Raw genomic sequence first — 10,000 nt, forward strand, 5'->3', positions numbered from 1 at the left:
TATTGTATAGACAAAGTCCTTCTGTTTTTAGATGGCATTTTTCATAGCAGTCACGCTAAGATGACCGATGAAATGAGTACTCGCAGCCTCTTTATAACCGTTGTGGAAGTCTTCTCGATATTGACGTTAAATATTTTGTCGCTAACAGGGAACACGTTAGTCTGCATCGCAGTTTTCAAGAACGTTCGACTTCGGTCAACGACTAATTTGTACATTGTTGCTCTAGCACTGAGCGATCTGCTGTCCGCCATTTTCGTGATGCCTTTCGTTTGTGGTGTGCTTGTAGCCAGTAAATGGGTTTTCGGTGACGTGGTTTGCCAATTTCACGCTTTCTTCAGCTTGTTTGTGATATACGTTTCCCCCGTAATGATGTGTCTGACGGCCGTGAATCGATACGTGAGGATGTGCAAGCCAGACGAGATATACAGGAGATGGTTTTCAAAGAGGAAGTCTATTGCTTTCCTCACGTCTGCATGGACCGTTGTTGCTTGCTATGTTGCAGTTCCGCGGTTTGCAGGTTTGCAAGAGCATCGGTTCATACCAGGTTATGCACAGTGTTCTCTTGAACATCACAGCTATGCTGGGAAAAAGATTCATTACTGCATTGTCCTCGTTCTCTTCTTTTTGACACCTCTGATAACAACTGTTTCCTGCTACCGAAAAGTTGGGAGGATGATACGCCAGCACAACGAAAATTCTTCAACTAATTTACAGCAAGGCGTTAACACGGGCATCAGCAGGCACGAAATAAATATCAGTAAATCCCTCTTTGCAGTCGTGTTTGCCTTCATGGTATGTTGGGTACCATTTTGGATAATTGTAATCTTACGGCGTTTCTTCCTTGAAGAAAAAATGCCTCGAAATGTCGAACTCTTGTGTATGTTTCTCTTCTATTTCTCCAACACAATAAACCCATTCGTGTATGCAGGAATGAACTCCGCTTTCAGACGAGAATTTCACAAGATACTCCTCTTGAAACGATGTCGTAGAGATACCGTTGCATTTGGCAGAGAAGGGGCAAACACAAGAAGTGAACACGCACAGCAACCTATCAGATAAGGCTTAAGTTGGCCAGAAAACAACACTGAAGACATCACACCGTTTTCTCGGAGGCTCTGCGTTTCCGTAGTTCAAATCCAGTAATTTTACTTTCTTATTGATTAAAATTTTAATTGTACTCATAGATATCGGTTCACTTCCATTTGACTCAGTCATCGTTTCACAAAATCAACAGTCAACCGATGGATCTTATTTGGCCCGCATTCCGAACCCCGGTTCCTGATCCGGCCGGAAGTGTACCGATCTAAGCGTGGGGTAGACTCGGGGATGAATTTTGTTGAGGTGGTAATCAGATGCAGTTTAAAGGTTTTTTAACACGGACTCCGCAAAAAGTAAACGCGCTCGCATAGACAATAATTCAAAGTGTATGCTGCCTTAGCTGAAAAGCAGGTCTTTTTTTAGCATGTTTCAGACGCACAGTAAAAGCAAAATAACTGCTAGACTCCTTGCTTTGAAACGTCAATCTTCACAAGATAAAGAAGAAAGGAAAGGATAAAAGGAGAAGGTTTTTAAGACCTGCGCATCAGTTGTCATTAAATTCAAACAAAACACAACAATAGCAACAACAGAACAGTTTCTTGAAAGTTGGTTAGGTGTCGATGTTTTACCACAGCAGATTCAAAAGTTATCCAAACATCGTAAAGTAGAGGCAACGCATCGAGACACGCTCATGTCAATACATAGGAACTCACAGCCGAAATGCAAAATATCATTATACGACACCATTATACGACGGGAAGCCCGTTCTTGTAAGATGTTCAAGATCCAACGAATGAAAAAATCAAACACGTAACCGGGATCAAGGAACAACAGGCAGCAACTGCCTTCCAAGCCTATTCAAACGAAGCAAGACTGCGAAAGAAGCAACTAACGTCTAGCCATGCCCCTTACTTAATTATCTCCTGCTTATCGCAAAGCTTTACATTTGGAACTGCAAAAGGAACCAAGGGAATCCAAATATTAATGGTTTAAATTTACGGCGCGTTTGAAATATGAAACTGAACATGACATACGGCGTTATGCTAAAATAAAAGAGACTCTAAGGCACAATTGTGCGGGTCTTCGGAATGTTTTGGTGTTTTGGTTTCATTTTGGTGCTGTTAATGCTCTTTCTTTTGGTAGGGTTGTAAGTAGTTTTGTCAGTATTACGATCAGCATTGTAAGTAATATGTATTGTAAATAATTTTGTAATTAAAAAATGTAACGTTTTATGTCGCTCGCCGAAAGGATATTTATAGGGAGATGTGATTGCTGGTGAACTCCTATTTGTAATGTCGGCTTGTGTATTGAGAGAATTAGAATTACCATGAATCAAGCATTCTCTAATATGATCTCGCGATGTCTCGCGGATGCAAAGTTCACGAAATTATTGGATTCCTCAATCATAAGGCGTAAGTATGTAACATGACGTTATGACAAGAACCTAACGTCAATCTGCACTGTAATCACGTTGTGTTTAAACACCTGTATTACTGATATTTCGTATCTCTTCCGATGGTTCACTACCATTGAGGTTAAGAAAGATTCTTGCTGATCATGAAAAATTGACCCACCAACTCAAGAAGTGCTTTAGGAACTGTAAATTGCATTAGTTTAAACGTTGAATAAATGTTATAAACGAGAAATTTTACACGTACGCTTCCGACTGGCTTATAAACAGTGACATTCGCAATAGCTAAAACATGCGCAATACCGTGATACTCTCTCCCTTTAACAGCAAACTGAAGAAGCACAACTTACCGGTGACGACATCCACAGCCTTGTTTGACGGTCCACAGTAAATTACTTGAGGTGGTGCCTTAGGAGATTCTTCCGTTTGTCCTTGGCCTTTTTCCCAAATCTTGTACGATTTCGAAGCTCTATTTCTTTCTGAGAACCAGTAAGCTACGTGTACGCCAGTGACTGTTTTACCAGTACCTGATTGAATGCAACGCACATGATGTCAACTCGAATCTCCTTGGCAATAAAAAGAGCAAAATCTTTAATTTAAAAGTAACGGAACATTCATGATAAAGTGAAGTACGATCGGATAAGGACTGTTTAGGATGTCATTGAATGACAGTCTGTTTGGAAACCTGAGCCGTATTCATCTTCACACTCAAATGATTTGTGCAATGTCAGTAGATGGAATAAACACTGGATGGTCGTTGATGTGATTGCTCAACGAAGTCGGGATATTGGTGGTCGACTGTCAGTTAAGCCTAGATGTCATTGGCTGTTGTACATTGTCGGAGAAGTTCCCTTCCTTCTCTCTGGCGTATTGTTTTACCGGCCAATAGGATGCCCTGTTAATGTTCACTGTCGAGTTGGTGTGCCTTTTATCCGCTCAGTTTGCAACTCGAGTCAATAACAAAGAACTCCTACCCTGATAGTAAGGTGACAGTTTGGTGACAACAATCCGCTTCCTTGAGTGAACGTTTTTTTTTTTTTTTTACCAATAATGAAACACTATGAATTCCTGCTTCACCGACCGCACTTCGCAATTCACTTCAGCGATTTTCAAGTCTAGTCTCGGCGTTTGGAAGGTGGGGCGGGGGGGGAGAGAGATTTACATTGACTGGTGCATTAGTGACCGGTCCATCGATAACTGTATCTATAGTCGGGATTCCAAGTGATCGTGGGTTAACCTTGTCAAGTTAATTTTTCTTCTATCACCAACTTTAAGGCACAACATATTTGACTAACCTGGGGGACCCTGAATAAGAGTAAATGGCTTGGACAGAGCCTCCTTCACGGCAGCCTCTTGAAACTGGTTTAATATTTTAAAGCCATGTTGTCTCAAAGACAAGTTGCAAGGGATTTCGGCCCGAAACTTTTCTGTAAAATGTGAAAGGGAAAGATGTTAAATATTTTGGTAAAAAGCTCGGTTTTGTTAGCATAACGTACAACGGAAAAAATCGAATACCTTGGCGGGGTGTGATGTGAATTTTTTTCTATTCCTTTCTTTGAAATCTTACTTTTCTTGCTCATTTACTAATTACTGGGCCATGAATAAGACTTAAAAATACTAATGTAGAAAAGTTTTTTGAACTATGTATTTAGGCTCACGGGATTCATGCAAAAATGGTATTTAACGTAACAACGACAAGAAATAGTGTTCTCAAAATCTTACGACGTCCTCAGTGAGATACTCATCAATCTCCGTCCTCTGTACAATAAATGTCTCAGGATTTGCCGTCTATGTTACCTTCTGTTGGTTCTTCTCCTTTGCAAATGGCATGAATTAGCTCCGATGAATCTTCCAGTTTGGTGCACAATGCTGCATACATTCGTCTTAAATACAAAACGAAGTCTAGTGAACCTCAGCCGCTTCAGCGTTAAGGACGGTGCCTACAATTGTTATTGCGCATACGTTCTGCACATCTTGAGATGCTCGGGTTTCCTATGAGTGACGCTTACTAATACAGGGATATTTTTGCGCGGTTGAACACTAAGCGGAGAAACCAGAACTTAGCAAGTGCTCTTGGTATCCAAAAAGAAAATTGGGATTAACTACATTTTTCAGAGATAATTAAGCTTCAATTTGGAAAAGAACGCCATGAATTGCTTTGTATTTGAAAGCTTTTTACAAACATTGTTGATTAATTAATATCTTTGAAAAATGCGTGACTAACCCCAATTTTCTTTTTGTACTTCAATAACACTATGATTTGTTAAGATCTGCTTTTCCCGCTTACCTTTGAATTAGTAGGCACCATCCTTAAAAGAATTCCAAAACTCGAGAAGATGAAAATGCTTATCGGATATTTCGTTCGATTCTCGCCAAGTTCATCAGCAATGTGAATAATCGAGATACTCAGTAAGAGAGATTAAGTATCGCGTTCACGGCAAAGGCCAAAAACAACGCTGAAATTTGCCGCAGCTTGTACTGCCAAAAATCAAAGCAATGTGTTTGATTTTAGCTCATTTGTCACTTCTTTGGAGAGCTAAAATAAAGAGCAGCAGCCTCCGTTCTGTCGTTTGTCGTTTTACGCAAACAGAGAAGAGACCTTAAGATGTACGACGGCGACGTCGACGTAAAGTTTGCTTTTTCATAATATGCCTTTCCCGATTATTCCATCTCGTTCATGTCCGACAATATAGGCGAAGTATCCTTAGAATCAATTGGTACGATTAATTGGTTTGAGAGTGAAAATAGAGAATGAAAGATTCTCTCTTGCATGCTTACGTTGTCGTCAAAACCTCAAATTTGGTGATTTCACGTCACTGTTTTACAGAATACCGCAAACATATGTGCCAAAATGCGTGCAGCAAGTGTAGCGGGGTTATTGTTTCCTCTTTTAATCAATGATATTATTGTTTTGTGCCGTTTTTGTTGCCGTCGCCGACGTTGTTTCTTTAAGCTCCCTATATAGTTCTAATGTGACTATGTGGTTACATAGTCCCAAGGGAGACTTATAAATGACGGGGAGGTGCAGCATTTCAACGCCGGAAATAATCAAACGCCTCTTTTACCGCTTCTGCATTTTCTAGAGCATTTAAATGCTTAATTACAGAATGCTAAGGCAGTCAATAGCTACTCAAATATGGTGACAAATTTCAACAACAACAAAATTCGAAACCCATTTGCTGAGTCGTTAAGTGCCCCTTTGACCAAAAAATCAATTCTTAGTCTTATTTGGATTTCAAAACTATGTTAACTAAACACTTAGGGACCAAAGTTTTAAGCCTTGACTTCTAAAAGACACCTGTTATTTTCAACGGGAATTTCCCTATTTAAATGGCTCGCTATTTCGAACTTTATGTTCTGTAGAGAGCGGGTTCGAGGGGAGAAAATGACATCAAAGGCTGACTTGTTTAATGCGTGTGTACGCCGCTGAATTAATATGCAGCTCGAGAGTTTTGAGCTTTCACTCTTTAAACTCGCGTTTTGCATTTATAATAAGCTGCATTTACACGCTGAAATTTTGAGTTAGTGAGCCTTTGACGTCAATTTTCCATGCATCCAATCCCCTGAGGTCCAATCGGTCAGTTTTGATTGGAGTAATGGCGGACCGTAAAGTACAAAACTTACACTCAACGTAAACGGTCTTTGGATAAAAATCAAAGCTCAAAAATTCGCCAGTCAGGTGTTAAGCAAACACGCTTTCAAAATCTGAAGAAAAAAAGGGAAGTGGTTTTTTTTTATCACAGAGGCGCTTTAGAATATGTTGAAAGGTGCAGGGTTCTCTTTTGGGCAGAAGGCTTACATTATGATGTCACCAAATTTGCTTATTGCCCATTGTTCTTCGAAGCACACCCAAAGACAAGTTGATATTTTTAATCCCGGTGTTCTTCCTAGAACTAATAGGACTTTACTTGACTTGACTTGATACATATTATTTAAGTTCCCCCAAAGTGTAGGTAACTTTGTCAAATTTTAAGCCATTAGCCATCCAAAGCTGCAGGTAATGAAAAATGGTTACAGGGCACTAAGATGTTTCTTGATAACGAAGCTTTACCATTATTTTCTAGTCATTATTAACGAAAAGGCGTTACGGTATTTGAGCTTCTAGAGTATGGCTTTAAGTCATAAAATAGCATGTTTCTGCCACCCCTCCACTAAAACAAGAAAATAACTTTAAGCCACATAATATATTTTTTACAATAAATTTTTTTTCCAATTTTTCCAATGAAAGCGTTTGCATCTGAAATAAATAAATTTCAAAAACGTTCAGTTTGGTTTTCAAATTTCCCAGGCGTCGCCATCTTGAATAATTGTGACACATCGTGGTTGCCCTGTTGTTTAAATAGGGAGTTTACGAAACGACGACGCCGACTGCATCGACGACGCTACAAAACAATAGGTCTAGTGAGCAAAAACAATGGTTCTGCACGTTCTTCACGTGCGTTTAAATTTTGATACATTTCTTTGGCGTCATCTCCTAAATGACGACGTGAAATGACCAAATTCAAGGTTCTGTGAAGGACGTTAGCACAAGACGATGAATGTTTCAGTTATCTCTTTACGCTTCCAGCCCATTCATACCGTAGCCGTCGTCGTCCTCGTTTCGTAAGCTCCCTACTAATAGAGCAACCACGACACGTCGCAATTATTCAAGATGGCGGCGCCCGGGCCATTTGAAAGTGAAATTAAGTGATGCTAAAATTCACTTTTTTCCATACAAACACTTTTCTGAAATTTGTCGATCAAATTTGATTGCAAACATTATTTTGTTCGGTTTACAGTTACTCAATAGTCAGAGTGGAGGTTCCCTTTAAAGTGCCTATCACCCCAATTAAGTGGGCTTACATTGTACCTTTGAGGAAGAATTCGGTGGATAATCTCAAGAGTACTCCTATGACTGCTACCGTCGATAAGTCCGCCTGGTTCCTTTGAGGATGCCTGGTGAAGGTTCATTGTGATTTTAACCTTTTGCTTTACTTCTTTTGCTCCTTTAATAATGCAGTGCCCTACCCAGAAGTCAGAACCGCGTTGATGTTCATCGCAGCAGTTTCTAGACATCTGAAAAAAATAGGCAAAAATGTCACTAAAGTATTGTACATATCGTAAATATCAATTTTCCTTTTCCAAGGAAATACAGACCAATGAATAGTAGACTACGGGCAGTCCCTTTTCGTACCACTTTGGAGGTTTTTACCATTTGAAGAGAGAAATCGTCAAATCGCTCACGTCAATTAAGACAAAATGACTTGACTAAATTTTTAATATACGAGACTTTCAGTTGCTACCTTTGTGATTTTTAATCATTCCCGTACATGATTTTTTAAAATCATGATGAATATAGATTGCATTATATTATATGTATGGGTTATTGACCAAGCGTGAGGTCAAGATGACTGGATATTGGCCAAGTTCTTTTTTTGCGTGTTTATGGACCCAGACGAAGTCGAGGTCCATAAACACGCAAAAAAAGAACGAGGCCAATATCCAGTCATCTTGACCGAACAATCTTGGTCAATAAAGGATTTATTATATGACTTAAAACACCAAAAAATGATCTTTGATCTTGCGGGACCAAGCGAGAAATCCCGAGCGGGCAGTATCGCTCCATCTTGCCCGCTCGGGTAGCCAATCAGAGCGCGCGATTTGGTTCATCTTGCCCGCTCACGGAGCTAGTCATATAATAAGAAAAGTTTCCACCCCTAATCAAATAGTTACTTCCGATGCCCCCTATACTTCTTTTTTCCTTGACACAGAATTAAATTTGCGTTGTGTTACTATTAATAGGAATCTTAAGCAAGACGGCGACGACGGCTAACGAGAACGTTGTCTAAAAATATTATTTCATGTTACTGTAATAATTTTACGATAACTCCAAGTCGCTCGGCTTGGAAGAATATAATTGGTGAGAACGGTGTGGATATTTAGAGAGAACATTGAAAATTCATCGTCAGGTGCACTCGTCTTCCACAGTCACGTCGTTGTCAAGACAAGAACGGCAAAGAAATCAAATCAAAATGTAAAACGCACGTGCAGGACGTGCAGAGCTGTTGTTTTTGTAATTAAACCTATTGTTTTGTCGTTCTCTCAGCCGTCGTCCTCGGCCTTGCTTACAGGTCCTTAAGAACTTCTGCCTGAGAGACCGGGGCAGATTTGGAAATGAGGGTAGGCCGATTTCGCTTAAAATTGGTACACAATGTACTTATGTCGACTTATGTAATATGCCAAAGTTTCATATCAGCCCTTCAGGGGTCCCCAGAGGCTGATTTTCAGTGCAATTTTGGCCACTTTTAAATCTCTCTTTTAGCAACATGAAATTAATTTCAGGCAAAACCAAAACCGTCTTTGTAAAGCCCTATCCTTAGGCTTTTATGGCTGGGAACATTAGCTCATGGAAATTTTTCGCTAGCCTGTGGCTGTTATCACAACTTGGTCATATCTGAAGCATATGGGAAGCAACCGGAAATGGCCTGTTTTTCAGACCAAATATTTTCCATGCCCATGTTTTATATCTTGAGGTCTTAGTATCCCTGCAAAGTTCAGCCCTTAGTTTAGTAATATCAAGAAAAAAAATACTAAGGTTGAGGCTTTTTACTAAGAAAAAACACTTACGAGAAGATGGCTAATCACGCCACTTCCGGTTAAAGTTTCAACAAAGCGTGTCTGCAAAAATCAGCCATTTAATTTCGATTACCTTTTTCCTTCCAAGTTATGTTTAAAAGAAACTCTGAAGTTAATTGTCACTGAAAAGACTTGCCGTTAATAAGAAATTTTTATGTGATTGTTTTAGGACCGATCAGATAGTGGTCCGACAGCCGTTATAAACTTCTTGGAAGAAGTCTTGAAACTTACAGACAATAGAGCCGCTGCGAAACTCTTTATTTACCTAACAACACATCTCTTGCCGGTAAATCACAATGCAAAATTGCATCTTTTTCGTCCAAACTGCAATGTTAAGTTTATCTCCTTTGTTCAACTCGTTCAACGTATCACGTCTGTAGCCCGTAGTAATGAAGCGCTAATTAAATCAGGATATAAGCAAGCTTTGACGGTAGCTCCATTCAGTACTATAAACCACCTGTTTGGGCTTTAATATTTTCTGAAGAAAAAAAAACTTATCGGTCTCTTTAAATGCAACCACAACATCTGTCGTGACACTACTTGAGAATCGTTTTGAACCTTTAAGAAATTTCGAATATAATTAAAGCTAATCGTCTAACAAAAATTGCAGTCACTCTTCCAGTCTATTTGCAGTGTCTGGATAAATTCACTTACAAAAAACGCTTACCTGGCTTCACTTTTACAGACATTATTACACGATAATAATCAGTGGTGCCCATTTATACATCTGGCCCCAGTTGTTCAAAGGATGGATAGCGCAATCCGCCGGATAAATCACTATCCACTGGATAACTCAATTGGTTTTCCTATTGTTTATCCGCTGGATAGTAATTTATCCAGTGGATAGCGCTATCCATCGTCTGAACAACTGGGGCCTGGGTGGAGAGAGGCACTGTTAAAGAAAATTGCCTTCCCAAGACAACATGTCAACGCCCT

General features: G+C 39.7%; 2 protein-coding genes across 2 annotated transcripts in view; one reads left to right on the forward strand and one right to left on the reverse strand.

The window, feature by feature from the left end:
- LOC138059324 (3'-5' exoribonuclease HELZ2-like) overlaps nucleotides 1-10,000 on the reverse strand; it is a 71,918-nt gene that overhangs the window by 12,413 nt on the left and 49,505 nt on the right. Inside the window, exons 27-30 of the mRNA XM_068904893.1 lie at nucleotides 7,299-7,504; nucleotides 4,247-4,332; nucleotides 3,745-3,876; nucleotides 2,800-2,976 (exon numbers count right to left, since the gene is read on the reverse strand). Coding sequence (XP_068760994.1) covers nucleotides 2,800-2,976; nucleotides 3,745-3,876; nucleotides 4,247-4,332; nucleotides 7,299-7,504 — 601 coding nt within the window. The remainder of the gene's footprint in view (nucleotides 1-2,799; nucleotides 2,977-3,744; nucleotides 3,877-4,246; nucleotides 4,333-7,298; nucleotides 7,505-10,000) is intronic.
- On the forward strand, nucleotides 30-2,784 carry LOC138059327 (melatonin receptor type 1C-like). The gene has a single exon (XM_068904895.1). It carries the CDS (start codon nucleotides 61-63, stop codon nucleotides 1,057-1,059), a length of 999 nt encoding a protein of 332 aa, XP_068760996.1. The 5' UTR covers nucleotides 30-60; the 3' UTR covers nucleotides 1,060-2,784.

This window comes from Montipora capricornis, chromosome 8 (assembly GCF_036669925.1).
Source record: "Montipora capricornis isolate CH-2021 chromosome 8, ASM3666992v2, whole genome shotgun sequence".
NCBI lineage: Eukaryota > Metazoa > Cnidaria > Anthozoa > Scleractinia > Acroporidae > Montipora > Montipora capricornis.

Bases quoted from the DNA above. Each gene is read 5' to 3' on its own strand.
- LOC138059327 (XM_068904895.1), top strand. From the start codon at position 61: ATGACCGATGAAATGAGTACTCGCAGCCTCTTTATAACCGTTGTGGAA.